General features: G+C 41.5%; 3 protein-coding genes across 3 annotated transcripts in view; 1 reads left to right on the top strand and 2 right to left on the bottom strand.

The window, feature by feature from the left end:
• LOC143298674 (uncharacterized) overlaps positions 1–16,069 on the bottom strand; it is a 71,220-nt gene extending 55,151 nt beyond the window's left edge. Inside the window, exons 1-11 of the mRNA XM_076611557.1 lie at positions 16,012–16,069; positions 13,812–13,897; positions 13,150–13,238; positions 12,268–12,341; positions 11,794–11,891; positions 10,688–10,871; positions 9,689–9,810; positions 8,103–8,267; positions 5,374–5,412; positions 3,824–3,947; positions 519–636 (exon numbers count right to left, since the gene is read on the bottom strand). Coding sequence (XP_076467672.1) covers positions 519–636; positions 3,824–3,947; positions 5,374–5,412; positions 8,103–8,267; positions 9,689–9,810; positions 10,688–10,871; positions 11,794–11,891; positions 12,268–12,341; positions 13,150–13,238; positions 13,812–13,847 — 1,049 coding nt within the window. The 5' untranslated portion in view covers positions 13,848–13,897; positions 16,012–16,069. The remainder of the gene's footprint in view (positions 1–518; positions 637–3,823; positions 3,948–5,373; positions 5,413–8,102; positions 8,268–9,688; positions 9,811–10,687; positions 10,872–11,793; positions 11,892–12,267; positions 12,342–13,149; positions 13,239–13,811; positions 13,898–16,011) is intronic.
• A 901-nt stretch (positions 16,070–16,970) lies between these two features.
• Positions 16,971–24,800, top strand: LOC143299191 (leucine-rich repeat-containing protein 51-like). Its single transcript, XM_076612359.1, has 5 exons — positions 16,971–17,009; positions 18,473–18,579; positions 20,040–20,254; positions 21,827–21,967; positions 23,292–24,800. The coding sequence occupies exons 1-5, from the start codon at positions 16,996–16,998 to the stop codon at positions 23,439–23,441; spliced, it is 627 nt and encodes a 208-aa protein (XP_076468474.1). The 5' UTR covers positions 16,971–16,995; the 3' UTR covers positions 23,442–24,800.
• LOC143299190 (sodium- and chloride-dependent glycine transporter 1-like) overlaps positions 23,855–25,571 on the bottom strand; it is a 30,874-nt gene continuing 29,157 nt past the window's right edge. Inside the window, exon 15 of the mRNA XM_076612358.1 lies at positions 23,855–25,571. This exon is cut by the window's right edge and continues 3,356 nt beyond it. The gene's annotated coding sequence lies outside the window, so the exon portion shown is untranslated.

Here is a 25,571-nt window from a genome sequence, read left to right as displayed (position 1 = left end):
TCACACAGTGTCATGCCAAATTTTCCAAGTCACATCACCGCTCGAAAGGAAAATTCAGTCCAAAACTCTGTCCTGAGCAGAATCTACATGCAAGGTATAAGAATTTAAAACCCACGGGAAGAAAAAGAGGCCAACTCAGAAACAGCTGTTGAAGAGACATCCAAGCAGACACCAAGATGGGCCTTACATGGAGTCAGAGGCAAAGGCAATGGATGGGGGGGACTGTGGAAATCTCTTGTTGATGGCCTATATTCCCAGAGGGGAAGAAGACAGGTACAAAAAAAATCTTTTTTGTTTCAGTTCAGGGTATGCACCATTTGCATTGTATCGCCCTATAGCTGGAAATCACGGTGACTAAGAGGAGACAAGGTATTTCTGACTGTGGTCACACCTGCACCCCATGTCAGTTTTACAGATAATGCTATCGCCAAATTTGTACTAAAACTGGCTCAGTTTGTGTCACGACATGCCAGGCTCTATAACTCAGAGACTTGTGGCACCAAACCAACCTCCCCCACCTCTCCACATCTCGCTCCAGTTCCAGGTTTGAGTCCTGCACAGCCCCCAGTTCATTCATCCGGTCCTGCAGAGACCTCAGGCGCTGAACCTGCTCTTCCAGTTCACGGATCCTGCAGTCTGGGGAATCACACACACACCACAGTTCTGTCATGCACTGTAAAGGTACATAGATCCTGCAGTCTGGGAAATCACACACACACACACCACAGTCCTGTCATGCACTGCAAAGGTACATTGATCCTGCAGTCTGGGAAATCACACACACACACCACAGTCCTGTCATGCACTGCAAAGGTACATAGATCCTGCAGTCTGGGGAAATCACACACACACACCACAGTTCTGTCATGCACTGTAAAGGTACATAGATCCTGCAGTCTGGGGAAATCACACACACCACAGTCCTGTCATGCACTGTAAAGGTACATAGATCCTGCAGTCTGGGGAAATCACACACACACACACCACAGTTCTGTCATGCACTGTAAAGATACATAGATCCTGCAGTCTGGGGAAATCACACACACACCACAGTTCTGTCATGCACTGTAAAGGTACATAGATCCTGCAGTCTGGGGAAATCACACACACACACACCACAGTTCTGTCATGCACTGTAAAGGTACATAGATCCTGCAGTCTGGGGAAATCACACACACACACACCACAGTCCTGTCATGCACTGTAAAGGTACATAGATCCTGCAGTCTGGGAAATCACACACACACACCACAGTCCTGTCATGCACTGTAAAGGTACATAGATCCTGCAGTCTGGGGAAATCACACACACACCACAGTTCTGTCATGCACTGTAAAGGTACACAGATCCTGCAGTCTGGGAAATCACACACACACACCACAGTCCTGTCATGCACTGTAAAGGTACATAGATCCTGCAGTCTGGGGAAATCACACACACACCACAGTTCTGTCATGCACTGTAAAGGTACATAGATCCTGCAGTCTGGGGAAATCACACACACACCACAGTTCTGTCATGCACTGTAAAGGTACATAGATCCTGCAGTCTGGGAAATCACACACACACACCACAGTCCTGTCATGCACTGTAAAGGTACATAGATCCTGCAGTCTGGGAAATCACACACACCACAGTTCTGTCATGCACTGTAAAGGTACACTGATCCTGCAGTCTGGGGAATCACACACACACCAGTTGTCATGCACTGTAAAGGTACATAGATCCTGCAGTCTGGGAAATCACACACACACACACCACAGTCCTGTCATGCACTGTAAAGGTACATAGATCCTGCAGTCTGGGGAAATCACACACACACACACCACAGTTCTGTCATGCACTGTAAAGGTACATAGATCCTGCAGTCTGGGAAATCACACACACACACCACAGTCCTGTCATGCACTGTAAAGGTACATAGATCCTGCAGTCTGGGGAAATCACACACACCACAGTTCTGTCATGCACTGTAAAGGTACATAGATCCTGCAGTCTGGGGAAATCACACACACACACCACAGTCCTGTCATGCACTGTAAAGGTACATAGATCCTGCAGTCTGGGGAAATCACACACACACACACCACAGTTCTGTCATGCACTGTAAAGGTACATAGATCCTGCAGTCTGGGGAAATCACACACACACACACACACACCAGTTGTCATGCACTGTAAAGGTACATAGATCATGCAGTCTGGGGAAATCACACACACACACACCACAGTTCTGCCATGCACTGTAAAGGTACACACATGCAATGGATACACCCAAGCACACAAACATGCACGCACACTACATCATGACAGTAAAATCACAGGCGCGACAGCCGAGTAGTTTTTGTGTTGGATTTTCAATCTGAGGGTCCTGAGTCTGACCCTGATGGTGGCCGAATGGTTAAAGACACTCATCTGCCAATACAGTGTCTGTGAGGGTCTGGGTACGAATCCTAGTCCCGCGCTTTCTCCGAAGTTTGACTGGAAATTCCAACGGAGTATCTAGTCATTTGGATAAGACGATAAGCAGAGTAGCGTTTATGGATTTGCCCGTATGCAGTAACACCTCCTCGGGGAAAGTGAAATCAAAGCCTGGTGTCAATGCCTGGTGGGTGAAGAACATTTTTTATCCTGCCAACATTGATTCCTCTGGCACTTGTAGCTGCTATGAAAACAGCCACAGGGTTCGTCACTAACGGGAGCGCTGAGCGGAACGCTCTGAAAAAACAAATTGCGCTCTGGAAAATTCCTTGACTCAGAGCGCTTGCGCTCTTGATTTTGAAAAGACATAAGCATACACTACTGTATCTAAATTGTTATTCCATTGTCCATCACAAACAAGAGTCAAAAGTGCGATCGTTTTGCATTTACCGAAGTTTGAAAGCCGTCTGTTTACGTTTTGTTAGTTCAACCGGAAGTAGGCCTAGTGAAGTGTGGTCCAAGGAAGAGAAGGCCAAACTTTCAAAAGCGTCAGAAAACTGAGAAGCCGGAAAGTGAGAATGAGAGTGAGGAGAATGGATTAAGTGACTCAAGTATCGAAGAGGAATTGATGTAAACAAGAATTAAAGGTGAGAAAATGAATTTATGTTTGAGACTTGTTGCTCTATGTTTTTAGTGTGCGCTCTTAGTTTTCAGTTTGCGCTCATCAAAATTCTGAAACTAGAGCGCAGGCGCTCATGTGAAAAAATGTTAATGACGAACCCTGAGCCATGATGTAAGTTAGTTCCTCATGTATACACACACACACAACCATACCATGATCACACCACCTCTTGTTTACAGTGTCCTAAAAGTCTTCAAAGGCACTCATAATCCCATTCATTCACTTAAACTGTTTCCAAACCAGTGCATGATATATTAATAACACAGCTATGTAGGGTTTGATATCTTAAAAATCTTGGAGGACTCGGGGACTCTTTTACCACATATCTGATGGTGCCAGACCACTGATGAAAGATTGGCATCAACATTCATTCAGTTCTGATCATTTCCTGTTTGTTTATTAATTTGTTTTTTCTTTAAATGCATAAAGCTCTTTGTTGAATGGTATTGGTTGAGTTTTTAAAAAAAATTTGATTCTATTGTTTCTAGACCCTGCACGGCAAAACATATTTTCCCAAGGCTTTTCCAGCTGCGGAAATGGTTCTCTCATTCCCCCCCCCCAAGACTTTTCTGGCCCTGGAAATGGTTCTCTCATTCCCCCCCCCCAAGACATTTCCAACCCTGGAAAAGGTTCTCTCATTTTCCCAGGACTTTTCCAGACATCTATGGCTGTGTGTGTGACCTGGAGTCCCCCCTGTTCCCACATCAGCTCCCCCCCTGACCTTTCCTCTGCAGCTGTGCAGTGGACTCATGCAGGTCCAGCTCCAGCTCGTCCCTGAGGTGGATCCCGGTGCGCAGGTCCTGCTGGTACTTCTTCAGGCTCTCCTCTCTCTCCTTCAGCTGACGCTGTGCACCACGCAACACGCAGCATCATTATGGTACCCATACTTATATACAGAGATGCCAACCCCAAGTGTTTATAGGAACAATGAGGAAATTGGTTGGAACATTTTGAATTTGGTAGGAACACTCCAACTCAAAGCGCAGCCACATTCTATTGTCCGGGCAAACGATAAAAGCTGATTGGTCCACTCAATGCTGCTTCAATGTAAACACGCACACGATTAGCTGAGCATCATCATGTGAGACCATGGTTAGTAGTGACTGCCCTGGCCTCGTGATCGATAGGTCTAGAACGTCTGAGTAATGTTACGACAGGAAAGCATGTGACCATGCTACGTAGTCGAAAATGAACTCGGAACAATTTTCACATTGGCGTAACATCAGAACAAACTGCAATTGAGTGTAACAAAATACAGCGAAATCGTGATAGTTGGCATCTCTGTATATAGCGCCTTGATAGTTGGCATCTCTGTATATAGCGCCGACTTCCGGTCAGAGACTGATCTCTTAGCACTTTACATGAACATGGAGTCATTTCCACAACATGCTGCCTACCTGAGTACAGCTGACTGACAGCTGCCATTGGGCGCTCACCATCTGTTTTTCTGTGTCATTCATTCAGGTTTCAGTCACCAACATACACACACAAGACACGCAACATTTTAACATGTTAGATTTCCTCCACCATGTAGGCAGCCATAATCCCTTTTCAGGAGTGTGCATGCTGGGTATGTTCTTGTTTCCATATCTCACACAACGCTGACATGGATTATACGATCTTTCTTGTGCGTATTTGATGCAATGCAGATATACACATGAAGGAGGTTTAGGCTCCAATACTTCTGCACATATGTTGACCTGAGAGATCAGAAAAATCTCCACTCTTAACCCAACAGGTGTGACATGGGTCAAATTCAGGAAAGCTGGGTGAGAATCCTGTTTGACCACTGCTAGCTCCACCACACAGTTATCCCTTGACAAGGTGAGTCACTGACTATTTGAACCCCCAAATGATGGTGCTGACTGCTGGGGAAAAGCACTCACTCCACCCAGGTGTGAATCAACACCTGACTTCAGTTGGGGATGGCTCAAATAGCAGGAGAGGAGTGGGCCCTGCTTTCCTGTGCTGAGCCCTCAACAGAACATGTCAATTCACTGCCCACATGGCCCTGACAGGCCAAGGGGCCTAAACCTTTTCAATAAACTGGCAATCATGGTCAGTCTGGAAGGGGCAAACAACAAGTCTGCATTACACAACTTTTTCAATTTTAAAACAATGGTTAGAAAATATCTTTGGCATATACATAGCTCTTTAAAAACTACAAGTTTTAAAGATACACAAACAGCTGGTTAACTTATAACATATACATACCTATTTTCTTTACTCTATTCTCTTTCATTTGGGAAAATGTGTAAAACAGGAACTTACTTCCAACTTCAAGCGGTACTCCTTCTCCCGCCACATGATCTGTAACAATGATACATCATTTTCTGTATGATGAGCGACACAGCACATCACACACACACTCACATCCATTCCGTATGAGACACACAGCACATCACACACACACTCATATCCATTCTGTATGATGAGCCACACATCACACACACACTCATATCCATTCAGTATGATGAGCCACACAGCACATCACACACACTCACATCCATTCAGTATGATGAACCACACATCACACACACACTCACATCCATTCAGTATGATGAGCCACACAGCACACACTCACATCCATTCAGTATGATGAGCCACACATCACACACACACTCACATCCATTCAGTATGATGAGCCACACAGCACACACACACTCACATCCATTCAGTATGATGAGCCACACATCACACACACACTCACATCCATTCAGTATGATGAGCCACACATCACACACACACTCACATCCATTCAGTATGATGAGCCACACATCACACACACACTCACATCCATTCAGTATGATGAGCCACACAGCACAGCACACACTCACATCCATTCAGTATGATGAACCACACATCACACACACACTCACATCCATTCAGTATGATGAGCCACACATCACACACACACTCACATCCATTCAGTATGATGAGCCACACATCACACACACACTCACATCCATTCAGTATGATGAGCCACACATCACAGCACACACATCCATTCAGTATGATGAGCCACACATCACACACACACTCACATCCATTCAGTATGATGAGCCACACATCACACACACACTCACATCCATTCAGTATGATGAGCCACACAGCACAGCACACACTCACATCCATTCAGTATGATGAGCCACACATCACACACACACGCACATCCATTCAGTATGATGAGCCACACAGCACAGCACACACTCACATCCATTCAGTATGATGAGCCACACATCACACACACACATCCATTCAGTATGATGAACCACACAGCACAGCACACAAACACAGCAGGAAAGCAAAACAGACAACCACACACCGAAACAGGACCCATGAAAAGAAAAAAAGGGAACAGCACACACACACATACAAGAAAAAGAAGGAACATAGGACACACACTCATAAACAACACTGTGCAGAGACAATTCATGAGTCTTGTACTAGGACTAAAGCGCGACACCTGATAGTGATACTGAACCAAGGAGCCCTCCAGTCATCACCCCCTCCCATTCTTACGTCCCCAGCCCTCTTCTCTCCCCCTAGTCCCACCACACACACAAAAAAGGGGGCAACCTCACGGACGTCTGCTGTGCCATTTATGTAGGAATGTGTGTGTTTGCACTGTCCTTTAACTGGCACATTTATGATTATGCCGTACAAATACATTTCTTTTTCTTTGGTTTGTTTCCTTTCTTTTTGCTGTTTCTATTATTTTCTTTTTCCTTGATAAGCATAGAAGTTGAAAACATTTTATCTTTAATTATGCACTCAAACTAGGGTTACAAAGGTCCATATTCTCAATCTTGGCCCACGGAACTATCCACTTGTTTTGTTTTGCTTTTTGTTCTGAAAATACTTGATAAATTATCAACAACAGGTGCTGAGGCAAAATCAGTCAGGCGAATTTCTGACCCAGTGTTCAGGGTTCAAGCCCCCCGTTTCACCATGGCGTTGTGTCCTTGAGGAAGGCACTTTTTTTTTTTTTTTTTTTTTTTGCTGCCCCATCATCTGCACCGTTTCAGTGGCATTACTCCCACGCCGCTCATTTAGATTCCCCCATACAGGGCCACACCCGGGTTCGTCCGTCGCAGTTCCAGCGTCGGCAGTCCACAGGGAACCATCGATGTTAGGTCACCAGAGGAGACCCTGCACTGCTGCTGAGTCACTTCGGTGGTGTTCAGTGGTGCCTGTTCTGATTTAACGTAATTAGGACACCGATATAATCAACAACAGGTGCCGTGGCAAAATCAGTCAGGCGAATTTCTGACCCAGTGTTCACCAGTGATCAGAGCTCAAGGCCCCCGTTTCACCATGGCGTTGTGTCCCTGAGAAAGGCACTTTACTCACATTTTCCTTTCTTCACCCAGGTGTGAACGGGTACCTGACTTAAAACTGGAGAGGGTTAAAACTATGGTGAAGGAGAGGATTGGGCCCTGCCTTCCTGTGCTGAGCCCTACACACAATGAATACTGATTCACTGCCCTGATGGCCGTGTATTTTGTATTTCTTTTTATCACAACAGATTTATCTGTGTGAAATTTGGGCTGCTCTCCCCAGGGAGAGTGTGTCGCTATACTACAGCGCCACCCATTTTTTTTGTATTTTTCCTGCGTGCAGTTTTATTTGTTTTTCCTATTGACGTGGATTTTTCTACAGAATTTTGCCGTGGGTTCTTTTACATGCGCTAAGTGCGTGCTGCACACGGGACCTCGGTTTATCGTCTCATCCGAATGAATAGTGTCCAGACCACCACTCGAGGTCTAGTGGAGGGGGAGAAAATATCGGCGGCTGAGCCGTGATTCGAACCAGCGCGATTCAGATTCTCTCGCTTCCTAGGCGGACGCGTTAGGCCATCACTCCACTGATGGCTGTGTTATGCCCATGGAGCCTTTAACCAAGAACAAACCAATATCATCAGACATTCAATGAAAAAAACAACAACAAACAAACAAAGAAGAAAAAGCAAAACAAGAAATAAAGGCTACACAACTTACTTTTCTGGCCAGCTGGGGGGAGTTGACCAGCTCTTCCAGGGGCGTGAAAGGGAAGTCACTCTCAGCGGTGCGCAGAGGGGAGGTAATCTGCACCGACTCGTTCATGTTGCTCAGGTTCAGGCTGGCAATGCGCAGACGCAGAGGGCTGTCTCGTATCTCCTGGCACTGCAACCATCATCAGTTGGGCAATAATGAGTTTTTTTTGCATGTCCATGACCTGTGGGTGTTTCAGTTTCTAAGGTCTGGCGTTACATGATACACCTCTCTATAAGAATTACACTGGCTAGGATCCTGGCACATATCTCTGACGCTGACCGTTCCATCAATTTTTTTTTTTTTTTTTTTAAATTGGTTATGTCAGTTAGTGGATATCCTCATTATGGTTCAGTCACTGACATCTCAGTTGTCTCAGTGTTATCTTAATTATGTCAGTCAGGGATATCTCAGTCAGGGATATTTATGTCATGTACAGTCCACATCCTTCATGTATACTCTGCCGTTACTTGCTGACAATCATGCTGATGAAATTCACTGTTTGCATTGCACTGAATTACTTTTTGTCACAACATATTTCTGTGTGAAATTCAGGCCTCTCTCTCCCAAGGGAGAGCATGCCACTACCATGCAGTGCCACTCATATTTTTTCCCCATTTTTTTCTGCATGTAAGAGTATTTGTTTTTCCATCAAAATGAATTTTTCTACAAAATTTTGCCAGGAAAAACCCTTTTGTTGTTGTATGTTCTTTTATGAGCGCTAAGTGCATGTTGCACACGTGATCTTGGTTTATCATCTCATCCAAAAGACTAGCGTCCAGACAACCACTAAAAGCCAAGTAGATTGGATAAAATAAAATACCGGTGAATGTGGGACTGGATCCCATTTGCTCAGATTCTCTCACCTCCCAGACAGACACATTACTACAAGGCCAACATCCCACATTATTACTGTAAGCCAACTCACATTTACTTGTTCACAGCTGATAGACCGGAGTCATGACAGAGACAGAGACAGAAACATACATTTGCAAAGTCAGACAGAGAACTGGCGTTCTGTTACTTCATACCACAGCGTCAACAATGCTTTTTCCACAACATGGATCCACTCTCGTGTGTACTGGATCAACATATCTTCACTGACAAGCAGATCAAAGTGAATCAGTAAATTCAAACAAAACGTTTCTATAATGTTAAACATAAAATACGCAAATATCAAAAACAGAGAGAGAGAGAGAGAAAAAAGAAAAAAAAGTAAAGCAGTGGAAATAAAAAAAGAAGCACAAACACACCAAACATTTCCATAGCATTAAACATAAATAGCGAAGAAAATACAGAAAAACAAAAAGAAAAAAGGAAATTAAAAAATAATAAAAACAAAACAACCTCCCCCCAAAAGAAATAAAAAAGAAACAAAAAGACAAAAAGTACAACACAAAAAAGACAGAAAAGACCACACACAGTTACAAGCAAACGCACATAACAGCAAACTAAAACAGACAGCACGAATACACACACACACACACACACACAAGAACTGCAGTAGAAGTTAATGTCACAATCATCTTTTTCACCACTCAATCCATCAGCACACCAGACCACCTACACATTGCTGGTTTTGCAGTCGATGCAACGAAACCGCCGCCAGAAGACGGAGAAGACTTGTCGTTCACTAGGCGACAGAAAAAGCCAGCACTGTCGTTAGGCCCAGGGCCTACAGAAGCAGCAAAAACCAAAACACTCAAAGCACACGTGAAAAGCCGCACAGGAAACTGTAAATAACGGTTATAAAAAAAAGAAGAAAAAAAAAAAAGACAGTGCATGTCCATTCACATTTTTCAATGTTTTTGTACAAAGTGACTATTTGTTTTAATCTGTACCAAAGCAAACCAAATAAGCAAACAAAAAAATGTTTTTGACCACAACAATCTTTCTTTCCTTGATCTTGAATATTAAGCACTAAGAAATATCTATAAAAAAAAAAAAAGAAACAAAAATTCAATCGTGCCAACAAGCATGATTAAACAAAAACAAAGAAAAAGAACAAAAAACAGAAAATATCCAATGAAGAAAAAACTTGTTAACACTAGAAACAATTTTTAAAAGAAAACTAGATATGGTTGCAACCTCAAACTTGCTTCAGTTCAAGTGCAATGAAGAGGAAAAAAAAAACATATATCGTATTCATTTAAAACTTTTGACAGAAAATACCAATTTTGTTACAGCTTAGTAAAAACAACAAAACAATAAAAAAGAACATACAATATTAAAGAAAAGAAAGTAAATACTGAACAGAATGAAAACTGGAATGAAGCAATGTTATTACAGCAGAAACACACTGAAGTAAAAAAGAAAAGAAAAAAGATAAAAAAGAAAGAAAAAGGAGGAAAAAAAACAAAACACACACACAGAATGACAAATAAGACTGAAACCCCACCACTCCCCTAAAAGAAGAAGAAGAAGAAGAAGAAGAAAAAAAAAAAAAAATCCCTCGCATGACACGAAAATAATAAACCCTCCACCAATGAGCAAGCAAGCAAAGACAACTGCGTGATGGGTGGGAGAACGACGTGTGGGTGATGTCCCCTGACCTGAGGGCTCCAGCAGCACGGAGGCAAAGTCCGGGGGCAGGGAGGTGGTGGGCTCCTCGGAGCGTACCACAGCCTCAATCAACTGCCGCACGTCCCAGTGCAGAGAGGTGTCCACCCGCATGGCTGCCGTCAGGACGTCCGAGTTCTTGTCCTGGATGCCCGCACACAGCAGGAGCAACACCACCTGGGGAATTCAACAGGAGAAAGGAAAGGAAAAAAAAAAAAAAAGGAATGTATAGAAAAACAAACATCATCTATAGTGCCTTCCCATGTTAAAACATGGTCAATTATGCTGGACACAGCAAAAACAACAACAACAACAAAAAAAAAGTTGTGTGAAACATGCATCTAAACACTAAAATGACATTACATTACCCTGCACAGAAAAAGGGAAAACTGAAGTCTGCATCTATATAGTGCTGACAACTTTCATACATTACCCTGCACTGAAAAGGGGGAAAAAAATTGAAGTTTGCATCTATATAGTGCCTTTCCATGTAAAACATGATCAACTGCATGTGAAAATTGATGTGTAAAACATGCATTTAAACACTGGAATGACAACTTCTCTTAAAAATCCTGAACAGACACAAAAAGTTAAAAGCCAGTGATTTATCTAACCTACCGGTAATTCTTCATGCATGTACTCACACAAAAACATCCTGTACATCACATGAAAACACATATCAAACATCACAATTCCTAAACGATGCAACCTCACATCACAATCCCCGACACCAATATCACAATACTTAAGACCATAAAATGCATTCCAAATACTTAAGTTCAAAAACCGACAAGACAATTTAGACATGTAGTATGCAAGTTGAAAATGTGCACTATTTTCCAAAATATTGTTTTCTTCTATCATGGATATTTTCAATTTCAGAATTTTTCAAACTTAAATTCTTTCTTGTGTCCTTTTCTTGTCACCAAAAAAAAAAAAAAAAAAAAAAAAAAAAAAAAGTATATAAGTTATCCTTTTCATTCCTATCATAATTTGGGAATATGGACCCCACTTGCCATGTATGGACACACGCATGTAGACAAAAAGAATGTAGTCTCAGTTAAACATATCTAGTCAAACATATTGCTGACAATCTCACCTTAGCAACTTCTTCCTTCTTTTCTGTGTCAAACATTTCTTCAGATAAGACGTTAAAATCAACAAGACTGCCATCAGGAAAGCTTGTATTGTAAAAATCTGCAACAGAGCAAAATATATCATCATTAGGGAAAATGTAAAAATAAAATGAAAATAAACATCACGTCGTTTCTAATTTATTTAATCAGTTATGTTTTCCTCATGGCCAAATGTCAACATTATCTTATCATATATTAAAACAGTGGTAACAGTATCGATTACATCCTTTCAAGTTTCAGTTAAACAAGATGTATATAACAATACATCATCCCCACAGATACAAAACCATGATGAAACAGGGCCTTGAACTCAGATCACTGGTGAACAGTGGGTCAGGAGTCTAATGCCTGGTTATACCATGGCTCCCTGTTAACAATAAATACTTGGATTATAAGACATAGCCAAATATACATTAACATAGAAAGTGATGTCATACCTTCTAAAAACCTTTTAGTTGCCAAGACTCTCTCCTTGGTGTTGGGAAAGTCTTCAAGACTCACACTGCTGTCCCTGTATAGGAAGAAGAAGAAAAAAAACCACCTTCGCTTAAACATGAGATATGTTCTGGTCTGCAGTTCACAAAACAATGCCAGCTTAGTTCTTACTTAAACATGATTGTTGGAAGTAGAATCCAACATCTTAAAACAGCACACTTATTAAAAAATGTGATTATAACTTATTTGCATATATACCACATAATTATATCAGTTTATTTCCTATATCTTGTAAGTCAGGATATCCAAACATTAAAATTTGAAAATGAAATACACACATTTTCTTGGAGTATTTTTTGTGTGGTTTTTTATAGTAAGCTACTGTAATTGATGGCCGAGAAATCATGCCATGATTTTTTGTTTTGTTTTGTTGTGCATCTTTGTGTGTGAGGGGGGGTGTGAGGGGTGAGGTGGGAAGCGGTGCAATGGGGTTACACCCGTGTATGTGCGTGAGTGTGTATGTTTTTCTTTCTTGTTATGTCTGCTGGTCAATAATTTACAAATGATGAATGCACGTTTACCAACAAACAAGAACTTTCTGCCCGTTGTATAAATTTTTATATAAATCATGATTCATCCAGTCTTTGATCTATGCAGTTTCTGTTTGGATTTGATAAAGATATATTTTAATTTCTATTGTTCTGCATTTCTTTTTTTTTGTGGGGGGGTGGGGGGGGGGCTGGAGGTGGGGCCAAAGACTAACAATGTACATTGGTCGAGCACCATTGCACATGTTCTTTTGTGCCTATGTTCGAGCTTTGCTAGAAAGTCGTGTTTCATTATTTGCCAAGAACCAAACAAACTAGCCCAAGAGGTACACATACATGTGCATTAAAATGTTGATGAAGCAGGTCCCATAATCCAAGTCTGTCAGGGAATCCATCCCATCCTCTGTGTCCAGTAAACTTCCAAGCTGCACGCACAGAGCATAGGTGATGGTAACTGGTAATAACATGCTTGGAATTATTCTTAATAACAATAATAAAATTAAAAATAAAAGCAAAAATTTCTATAATTTATAAACAAATCTTCAGTTTATATACTACAAAGGAGGAACTGTTTTATTTATGTAGTTATTTTTCTTTTCTTTTGTTATTTCATTGTTTTCTTTGTTGGGAGGTTGGGGTGTGGGGTGTGGAGGTGATATTGCCATCTCTCCATATGTGTGTATATATATCATAATATGCCAGTCACTGAATTAGTCACATTTAGTGTGCCTGTATTTATCATAAACTAAAGCTTTTAAATCACACTCATGTCCTGTCTTTGCTGTGATCACAAAAAATGGCCAAGGAACTGTGAGGATCTTTCTTTCAGCTGCTCTGTACTAACAGTGAGAAAAATTATTCACTCAGTGAGTGATCTTTACATGACAAGGTCCTGTTTGTCAGCACTGATCCAAACATGGCTTTGTCTTTGTGGAATCTGGTGCAGAATGACCATGACTTAGTTGCTTGAGTTTTCAGGAAGGAGAAATGTGACTTACCCAGCCAAGCAGGGCTTTTTCCTTTGCCTCGTCCATTTTGTATCTTGACAGTGTAAATGTATGTGAAAACAAAGATGATCAGGAAACTGAAACAAATGACAAAACAATTTATAAGCCCAGTCTCTGACACCCACACTCATCACAGAATACATTCCACATGTTTGTTGAATATTGGTTTTTATTATATATATTTTGATACATTTTAAAGGCCTTTTCTGACTATGTGGTACTACTAGTACTAGTGAAGTAAAACAAAGGAAACCCTTTTTTTCTAAATAAAGAAAACCAGATGTCATAAAAAAAAATCATCTACAAATTGTGTGCTACAAAGTGTGATTCTTTTATCAATATTTGATGATGTCAATATAAAAATATCTGAAAAAGATGCTAAATAAAATTAACATATATTTTCAAAAAAATAGAATATATTATCATATTATAGCATGTAGAATCTACTGTCTAAAATAATTTTGTCTATGCTTTTTACTTTTTTGGTTTTTGTTTCATACAATAAAAAATCAAACAAAGAAATTTCCTCAGAATTATGATTCAAATTCAGCAAACGTTTGAGTACTGCTGCTTTGGATTGTCTATAGATCTATGTAAACTACATAAATCATACTCTGGAACCAACTGATTAAAACTAATAGAACTAGAAGCGTAATTGACTGTGCAAAGCATACATAATACTTGCCAAACACATACACACATTCATGTAAGCACACAAAAACAATGAAACATGCAAATTTGCATGGAAACAACCTTAACTTGCACACACACACAGCACATATTATGCATGCGGTATCATTAACTACCATCCAAATTATACCATACAAGTTATGATACAACACTGACAGACATGCTGGTCTTATTTTGCCAGTGACAGACAGATGACTTTTGATATCAGAAAGAAAAACTGACAGCTGAGTTGTACAATATTGGTTACATTAAGTTATATTACTTTTCTTGGGTTTTACTTTTAGTTTTAGTCATGTCCTGAGACAAAAGTTGAGAAAAAATGTTCAGGATCAGGATCAGGATCAGGTTCAGGATTTGGGGTGTTGTTTTATACAACTTAACCATTTTTGGCTTTTTATACCCCTTCAGATTTACTCCTTTATATTGTTGGTTGGGTCGTTGACTAGCTGTCATTTTATCCATCAGTCATATTTCGTTTTTGTCAATAACTCGTGTTTATCTATGAGGTTCTTAAAAGTATTTATACTAGGTGCACGTTTGCTATTGTTTGTTAAATTGTTCCAATAATTTGTTACTCTGTTACTAAATGTAAACTTTCTGAGATTTGTCCTGGAATACTGTTTAAATATTTTGTCTGAACTGCTTCTTGTAGTGTCTACCTTTGTTGGGAAATGAGTAACCTGATTTCCTTTTTGCCTTACTCTTAGTATAAGAAGTATTGTACTCTCTTTCAAAAAAAAAAAAGTTGTGGTGCTTGAGGCCTTAACTTAATCCATTGTTGAATAGCACAAAATTCAGTGTACAACTATTAAATGATCCCATCCATTTTCCTACTGTGCGTGCATGCATGTCCTTTGATTAAGAACTGAGTCCGCATGGGTAAGCCAGTGGTTTATTGGTTAAAACCTGCTTAATAAATTTTACTACATTAAATGTATGTGCTTAATCTTTGTTCACACAAATATGCACATTGTTCATATATTTCTTTAATCAATGAGTCGTCTTCAAGTCATTTATTAGTGTTTTGAATAATTCATGATAAAATTGAAATTATCAATTTGGCTTTCAGAACAATACCTAGAGCGCACCCCTCTATTGTGGATTGCCCTGTATTGGGATTACCACAGGATTATACTTTATAGACAAGACAAGATCATTTCACATCTTTTAAAAGCATTAGATTAGAAGGGTGGATTAGACTTAGAGGCAACGTCATTTCTCATATGCCCACACAGAAAAAGAAAAAGTTATCAGCTTTGTTTATATGTGTACCAGAATTTTTCATACAAAAGTTGGAAATTAATATCATCATTATGCAATGTTATCTCCAACAGTCACCGATACTACCACGAGTGATTTGGAGGGTCGACTGCAAACAGCAGGCTTCAAACGTGAACAACTTTCACTTCAACTGAATGACAAAACATAACTCATTTACTATCAGTACCATGCAATAAATGGCAATATGTACTCAAAGAAAACAAGTGTATTTATACTGCACCGTTCCAAAAATTTTCGAGAATGGTTCAAAGTTTGTTATTCCTCGGGCAACGCCATTTTCGCCTTTGAATTTGAGCGCTCGTGACCTCGTTTGCAATATACCACGGAACAATACGAAGTTGCGTTCGGTAGTTTCCGTTCCAAACGTTTCACCGGTGTACACCACAGTTTGTACTACCCGCTGTAATGGGCATCTTCGTTACTTTATTGTTATTGTTTGCATACAATTAAGTGCTTTTAACATAGTTATTGTCATAATGTGGGGATATTAATCATCATCATCATAGTGAAATATTTTTCACCGCGTCGCTATCAGATATACATTCAGTCTATGCAGTCACCACGGCTTCGTCAGTGCCGGGTTGCCGGTCGGCGGCAGAGAGTGACTGATTCGCCGACGTTGAGCACCGCGGGCCGGCGATCGGAGCCAGGGCCGCGCACGCACACACACACACACACACACACACACACACACACATGAACAAAGACTTAAGAAATAAGATGATGGGTATTATAGGACTGACATTAATACTGATGATGTCCGGCAATAAAAATATGCCAGGGTCGGTGTCACAGTGACAACACTGAACAACTGAACAACAACAACAACTTCTACCACCACCACCACCGCCACGACTACTACTACTACTACTACTACTACTACTACTACATTGGTAATGATGATTATGACGATGAGTGATGTTGATGACTGAGAATGGTGATTCTGAATCAGCGCGGCTGCAGGTATTGCTAAACCTTTACGGACAAGCAAAATAATTTCTATCATCTAAAGCATAGATCGACATGATTACAAAATATTACAAACCTTGATCTTCAAGATTCTTTGTTTCCGACGGAAGAATAAAATATGTTATGATTTCGAATTCTTCCCAGAGTACGTTTACAGGGGAGAAGGGTTTGGGTTGTTACCGGGCAAACGTGTCAGGAAAGAAGCTTTGCTATTTGGGTCGTCAGGAGCAACAAAATGGCAGACGTGGGGTAAGTGCGCGCTTCATAATTTCAGGTTGCGTTTTGTGTTGTTGCGTGTGCCTTAAGTTGCCCTGTTTCCACTGTAGATATCATAGTGTATTAATTTCTAACCTAACGAATGTTACTTGTAATGATACTGATTAAAAACTAGGGCGTCAGTTCGCTCAGTCAAGGATATGTGTATCATAAGTCAGTTGTATTCAGCAGTTCCATTCTCGATCTCTTGGTCTTTCTGTCTCTGTTTGTCTGTCTGTCTGTCTCCCCCTCACCACCACCCCCACCCCATCACCCCCACCCTCCTCTCTCTCTCTCTCTCTGTCGTCAGAGAGAGAGAGAGAGTGAGTGTGTGTGTGTGTGTGTTAGTGTGTGGTGCGTGCGTGTGTGTGTCAGTGTGTTTGCGCTCGGCGCGCGCGCGAAAAGCACAATGTGCGCATGTGTGTATATCGGCTGTGTGTGTGTGTGTGTGCGTGTTAATGTCTGTGATCTTTCGTTCATTGTGTTTGGTTTAATTGTCTGTTCACTGAGAGTTCAGATGAACACCTCAGTTCGTGTTCGGCCGTGCAGGCATATGCGATTTTCGGTTTTGCTTTGCTTTGCTTTAAGTTGCTTTACTTTGCTTTGTGAGTCTTTGCAAGAGGAGCGTTGGTGGAATGTGTTATTTTTCTTTTCTTTTAAAATTGTCAAGTAACCTACTGCAGCTGCATGGACGTCGTGGCATCAGACGTCAGTTAAGCATTAGACTTCTCATCCAGTGTTCACCAGTGATCAGGTTTCGATGCCCCGCGGTCAGTCTCAGCATGGTGTTAATTTTGCCCCTCAGTTAGAAAGGCATGTACTTTACTTCAAATTTTGTCACTCCTCCCAGGCATTGATGTGAGTACCAAACCGTGGTTGGAGATGCTTATAACGGCGGCATGCAGGACTATATAGGATTGCGCCCCGCCTTCCAGTGTCGAACTCTTGGCAGAATGGTGGATATGAGGTATATATATATAGAGGAGTGATGGCCTAGAGGTAATGCGTCCACCTAGAAAGCGAGAGAATCTGAGTGCACTGGTTCGAATCACGGCTCAGCCGCCGATATTTTTCCCCCCTCCACTAGACCTTGAGTGGTGGTCTGGACGCTAGTCATTCGGATGAGACGATAAACCGAGGTCCCGTGTGCAGCATGCACTTAGCGCACGTAAAAGAATCCCCGGCAACAAAAGGGTTGTTCCTGGCAAAATTATGTAGAAAAATCCACTTCGATAGGGAAAACAAATGAAACTGCACGCAGAAAAAAAAGAAAAGAAAAAAAAAAGGGTGGCGCTGTAGTATAGCAACGCGCTCTCCCTGTGGAGAGCAGCCCGAATTTCACACAGAGAAATCTGTTGTGATGAAAAAAACAAATACAAACAAATGAAATCGCTGCCCTGATGGCCTGGGAGGCAATTGACTTTTAACCACAATTTAACCAAAGCGTTTGTTTGCAGAGAAGTGGACTCAGCCGAGAGGCAAGGTGGTGAACAGCGGATTGACACCAAGGACCCAGTCACTGACGTCATTGACTACTCTTTTATGCGCCTTACCACTGTGGAAGGTAGATTTTTGTTCATGAAGGTGTTAGGGCAAGAAATGTCACAATTTATCTCAATTTGTGTAAGACCGTGTTAAGGCAAGAAATGTCACAATGTTAACATCGGTTGGGTGGATAAGTGTTGAGGCAAGAAATGCCACAAAATAACTTTATTTATCAAATTGTTGAGGCAAGGAATGTCATATAGTTGACATTGTTTACATGAACGGTAAGGGGTGGCAGATCTAGAGAGTACAAATGCTCAGTAATTCAACTGAGAGTTACACGATTGCTGTTTTGGTTTTTTGTCGGGTCTGTGAAGTTTTTTTTTTTTTATGCTTATAAACAATTCAAAGAAAAAAGCCAGGAAAACTAAAAGTACAGAATCGAGTGGAATGATTATTTTGTGCCGCAGTATCGTAGCAACTGAATGTGTGCTGAATTGAACACCTTTACTGACGGGCGCAATAGCCGAGTGGTTAAAGCGTTGGACTGTCAATCTGAGGGTCCCGGGTTCGAATCACGGTGATGGCGCCTGGTGGGTAAAGGGTGGAGATTTTAACGATCTCCCAGGTCTACATATGTGCAGACCTGCTAGTGCCTGAACCCCCTTCGTGTGTATACGCAAGCAGAAGATCAAATGCGCACGTTAAAGATCCTGTAATCCATGTCAGCGTTCGGTGGGTTATGGAAACAAGAACATACCCAGCATGCACACCCCAGAAAACGGAATATGGCTGCCTACATGGCGGGGTAAAAACGGTCATACACGTAAAAGCCCACTCGTGTGCATACGAGTGAACGTGGGAGTTGCAGCCCACGAACGCAGAAGAAGAAGAAGAAGAACACCTTTACTGATTTGATATGCAGAAGTGTATTGCACCGGCATACAACATAAAACTGAGGTTACGGCCATGATTTTCGGCAGCACATATTACGTGTGCGCGTGCACGTGCACTGATACAGACACACACACACACTGACAAATGACACACATCGTACACACACTCACACACACACACTGACACACGCACACTCACACACACACACACTGACACCATCCCGCCCCCCCCCCCCCAGCCACCACCCATCCGCCCCCCCCTCACACACACACACACGCTGTCACTGACTCCCTCAATCCTGTCCGTCTCTCTCTGTGTGTCTCAACTGAGGCCTGACTAGTGTGTTCGATCTATGCATTGGTCTGCTCCTCCCGTTTTCTTATTTTTTATTTTCTATCTATCTATATCTCTCTCTCTCATCTATACATGTTCATTTTATATTTCAGATGTGTATGTAGCAAATTTAGTGTAGTGAATCACCAGGCATGCTCGATGCCTCCATGAACTGAATCTCAGTGATAGTCTCTCTCACAGTATCATCATCAACATCATCATCATCAGTCATCATCATCATCATGATTTCCTCCCATTCAGTCATGACAGGTTATCATTCTTCAATCGTGAAAAATTAATAATCAACAGATGCAGAAGCGGAGGAGCCTCGTCCCAAATACCTCGGCAAGGGAGGCAACTCAAAGAGCGACAGTGGGAAGTTCATCGGCCCTGCCATTCGCATGGGCAACAACCAGCTGTCGGAGATCGCCACCTTGTTCGCGTTTGCCGAGAAGTGGTTTATGAAACCCTTGAACATGGCGTGGATAGACCTGTCCTTCAACGCCCTGACCAAGATTGACCCTGTGAGCTCTAAAGTGACTGGTTTTCCAGGATTGGGTGTGGTTTGGTGAATGGGTGGGGCCAGTGTGTGTGTGTGTGTGTGTGTGTGTGTATGTGTGTGTGTTGTTGTTGTTGTTTACTTGTCTATGTTGTGATAATGCACCTGACCAAATTTCTCCAGTTGGAGATAATAAAGTTGTTCATATCTTCTTATCTTATATCATCTTATCTTATGTATGTTGTCTTTCTAGAAAGCCTTGAATACTTGTCTATTTCTGGACTAGATAATCGGGCTTTTTTACTGTGTTGTATTTTTGGTCAGGTGCCCAGGATGTTTGAGTTGCTGGTTGGTAGTATTTTGGGGAGGTTTTGTGTACCTGTCGTTATATGTAATTTGTTCTATTATGTGTAATTATATCAATTTGTGGATCATTTCTTCGACGGGCGCCATAGCCGAATGGTTAAAGCGTTGGACTTTCGATCTGAGGGTCCCGGGTTCGAATCAAGGTGACGGCGCCTGGTGGGTGAAGGGTGGAGATTTTTACGATCTTCCAGGTCAACATATGTACAGACCTGCCAGTGCCTGAACCCCCTTCGTGTGTATACGCAAGCATAAGATCAAATACGCACGTTAAAGATCCTGTAATCCATGTCAGCGTTCGGTGGGTTATGGAAACAAGAACATACCCAGCATGCACACCCCCGAAAGCAGAGTATGGCTGCCTGTATGGCGGGGTAAAAACGGTCATACACGTAAAAAGCCCACTCGCGTATATACGAGTGAATGTGGGAGTTGAAGCCCACGAACGCAGAAGAAGAAGAAGGATCATTTCTTCAATCCTCTGGTGAAAAATTGACTATGTGATCAACGTTAGAGGCATGTTCTGAGCATGTGCATGAATGTGACTGTACTTGCGCATAATTTTACTTTTTTTCTTTCTTTCTTTTTTCTTTTCTTCTTTACATTATACGGGATCAATGTCAAAAAGTTCGTTCAGTGCTTGGGGTTTATGCAGATGTCAGGCATCTGCTCTTTTTCTAATCTTTTTTTTTCTTTTCCATTTAACAGCAGATGTTGTGTAGCGTATATTGATCAGTCCGCAAGATTTGATACCTTCTTGAGACTCTTAACTGATGTTGAACGTATGTTTTCAGCTCTGATGCGGCCCTGTCTGTGTCCGCTTGGCTGTAGGCAACACAAAGATAGATAGTATAAGGAAGTCGTTTATGAAAGTGGGAACACCACTCAGCTTAACTCACTCAGTACGGCCAGTTCTCTCTTCTCCTCTACACAGACCCCTCGGATGTCCAGTGGGTGTCTCAATGACTCAACCTTTAGCTTCCATCGTCAGAATTGTGGTATTCTTTGTCAACATTCACCTCTTCAGTATAAGAGCCTTCCGCTTGTAATATTTTGATGGTGGTAATTGGGGTGAAACGCTGTTAACGTCGTCTCTTTCGCCGTTCGTATGGAGAGAGTTAAACAACTTACTACTGCTACTATTACTACTACTGATTAGTATTTACAGAGCGCTAAATCTTGTGCAGAGAGAAATCAAAGCACGTGCTATCAATCGTTTTTTTCTTTTTCTCAGGTGTTGGTGGAGTTTGAGAACTTGCAGATCCTGTATCTCCATGGCAACAACATCTCCGGTCTGCAGGAAGTGGACAAGTTGGGACAGCTGACCAAACTGCGGAAGGTGATGCTGCACGGAAACGCCATCGAGAAAGAGAAGGTAATACTATGTTGTCGACGGGCGCAATAGCCAAGTGGTTAAAGTGTTGACTTTCAATCTGAGGACCCTGGGTTCGAATCTCGGTAACGGCGCCTGTTGGGTAAAGGGTGGAGATTTTTCCGATCTCCCAGGTCAACATATGTACAGACCTGCTTGTGCCTGAACCCCCTTCGTGTGTGTACGCAAGCAGAAGATCAAATACGCTCATTAAAGATCCTGTAATCCATGTCAGTGTTTGGTGAGTTATGGAACACGTCTCTGAAAACGGAGAATGGCTGCATACATGGTGGGGTAAAAACGGTCACACACATAAAAGCCCACTCGTATACATACGAGTTAACGTGGGAGTTGCAGCCTACGAAGAAGAAGAAAAAGAAATGTATCGGCGCATATCACAGATTGACATAAGCTTACAGCTGGGTCAACAACAGCGAAGTGAGAGCCATACGATCAATGGTTTCTCCATTTTAACGGGAAATCATTTACAGCTTAGTCCTTTGTGAAGGACTGTGACTCAAACTAGGAGGCAAGACTGCAATGGCTCTTAGTGCTGCAGCCTTGTGAGCTGGTCAGCTCATGGGGACCATCCCGACACTGACAGTCCTAAGGCTCACTTGGCTAAAGAGAGTGGGGATGTAACTTTGGGCAAGACATTCTCCGCTATAAACAAATTCTAGCCCAGGTAGTTCTGATGGTCAAATCTGGACACAACTGTCATACATTGTATTGTATTGTATTGTATTGTTGCTTTTTGTCACAACATATTTCTCTGTGTGAAATTTGGACTGCTGTTTTCCCCGGGGAGAGCGCGTTGCTACTGTGCAGTGCCACACATTTTATTTTCCTTTTTTTTCCCCTGCCTGCAAGTGTTTTCCTACAGAAAAGGTTTTTTTTCTATAGAATTTTCCCATGTACATTCCATTTGTTGTCGTAGGTTCTTGTACATGCACCAAGTGCATGCTACACACGGAACCTTGGTTTGTTGTCAAATATGAATGGCTTAATTATAGCAAGTTATAGCAACTGAATATTGCAGGGTCTCCTCTGGTGTGTGACCCAATGGTTATCTTGCATTGACAGTTGCCTGGCTGTTTTTTTTTTTTTTTTCCAAAGGCCAACATTGATTGTTGTAGTGATGTTGATGACTTTAATAATAATGAAAATGATGAAACTACGACTATTACTTCTACTGCTGCTGCTGTCGTTAATAATATATCCACTACATCCGCCACTAATACCCCTTCTCCTGTGCCTTCTATTACTACTACTGCTACTGCTGCTGCTACTACTACTACTAAATAATCATCACTGTCATTTTTCACAGGGGTACAGATACTACGTGATCTCAGCGTTGCCAGGGTTACGGAACCTGGACGGCAGTGCTGTCACCAAGAATGACGTGGTGTCGGCCGGAAACTGGAGGAAGATGAACAACCCCGGCAAAAAGAAGAAGAAAATTCAGTCGGAAGATTAGAAAAATGTTTTGTGATGTGTTTGTAGGTCCTTATTGCACTTGAGGATGGTCTGGTCTTTTGATATATATTTTTTAGAAAGAATACAGCTGTCGTTACTTTTGTTATTCTGTTTATTTAATTTACACTAATTTGATGACTTTCTCATTGCAATTGAAGCCAGTCTCTTGTCTTTTTGTTTCATTCTGATACAGTTCAGCTGTTGCTGGCTTAAATAGGCCCTTAGTGCTGTTGAGGTTGGTGTGGTCTTTTGTTATATATTTTTAGAAAGAATACAGTTGTCGTTATTTGTTTGTTATTCTGTTTATTTAATTTACACTAATTGGATGACTTTCTCATTGCAATTGAAGCCAATCTCTTTTTTTTTTTTTTTTGGTTCATTCTGATATTGTTCAGCTGTTGCTGGCTTAAAACATTTTTATATATTGTGTTGTCTGTTTTATTTATTATTTATTTCATTGACATTAATCGATGATTTTTGTATTGCACCTGAGGCTGTTCTTTATTTTGATTTTAATGTAATTTTAATGTTTTTGAATAGCTGTTATTTATTGATTTATTTGTTTGATTATTCATTTACCTGTTTATTTCATTATTTGTTTCATAAATGATCTTGTCCTTGTAGCCTGCCTGCTGCACCTCTTGATTTAACTAATAAATTTGTTATTTTTCCTCCTTGCATGAAACCGTGCATGCACATACCTGTTAGTCTGAGACACCAACAGGGTTGTTCTGTGACTGTGGTGTTTGTTATTTTGGGGCTTTGCTGTTTTCTTTTCTTCTGGTCTTTCAATGTTATCCCTGATATAGCCTGGCCTATAAACAGACTGTGTATGTGGTAATGGTATGTGTTTCACAATCCAGATTATTCTGACCGTGTTTTTCTTTTACAAAACAATCTCAAAAATATTTCAAATCTCAACAGCCATTGACAATTTTTTGTGTGATTTGTTTATATCTATGTCTCAGTCCAAGACCAAGTTGTCTGGTTTTCTTTTAATGTTAACTCAGTGTGTGTGTGTGTGTGTGTGTGTGTGTGTGTGTGTGGAGGGGTGGAGTGCGTGGGAGGGTATGTGTATAAGTGTTCTTAGGCATGCATGTGTATGTGTGGTCAGTCTTGTTTAATTGCTGATAAGGAAATATTCCTTAATGCAATACATTTTTGATTCAAAAGAAACTACAGTTTTGTGATAAAATTTTACTTCTTTATTGCTTTAATGTATGTACATATGTTTTGAATTACATGTTTTGTGTCTACACAAGAATGTGTTGGTCTTTTGTTTCCTTGATTTCTTGACAGTTGTGCAAATTCCGTCGTTGAGGCAATACCTTGATTTACTTGAATACATCTCTCAGATCTGTGTACGAGTGTTTGTGAATGCGTGCATGTGTGTGTGTGTGTGTGTGTGTGTGTGTGTGTGTGTGTTCTTAGCATGCATGAGCTTATGCGTGCTTGTGCTGCACTCACGTTTGCATGTGCTTGTGTGCGCATGTCACTGAGTCTCCATATCCCTCCTCACAAGCTTAAGACATAAACATACACTTAAAATAACAAAATACCTCATGGAATTCTATTGGGGTAAAACAGCTACAGATAGCTGTGTACACCACATACACACCTCTCACCACACACACAACCGCACACATGCGCGCACACACACACACACACACACACACACACTATCAAGTTGAAGTAACGAGAGAAGTGTAAAAAAATTATTTCACAATGTTCAAACAAAAGGAAAAAAAACACATGAGAGACTGCTTATATAATTCACCCATTACGTTACATACTCGGTAAAAAGATAACATTGTGAAACCAACAAAACGGAATGAACATGTACACGACCAAAAGACAAATGTGCACAGAGAGAGAGAGAGAGATGAAGGAGGGAAAGGAGGTGGAGAGAGAGAGATGGAGGGAGGGAAAGGAGGTGGAGAGAGAGAGATGGAGGGAGGGAAAGGAGGGGGGTGGAGAGAGAGAGATGGAGGGAGGGAAAGGAGGTGGAGAGAGAGAGATGGAGGGAGGGAAAGGAGGTGGAGAGAGAGAGAGAGAGAGATGGAGGGAGGGAAAGGAGGGGGTGGAGAGAGAGAGAGATGGAGGGAGGGAAAGGAGGTGGAGAGAGAGGTGA

Source organism: Babylonia areolata, chromosome 24 (assembly GCF_041734735.1).
Source record: "Babylonia areolata isolate BAREFJ2019XMU chromosome 24, ASM4173473v1, whole genome shotgun sequence".
NCBI classification, from domain to species: domain Eukaryota; kingdom Metazoa; phylum Mollusca; class Gastropoda; order Neogastropoda; family Buccinidae; genus Babylonia; species Babylonia areolata.
This window is presented reverse-complemented; position numbering and strand designations above follow the sequence as displayed.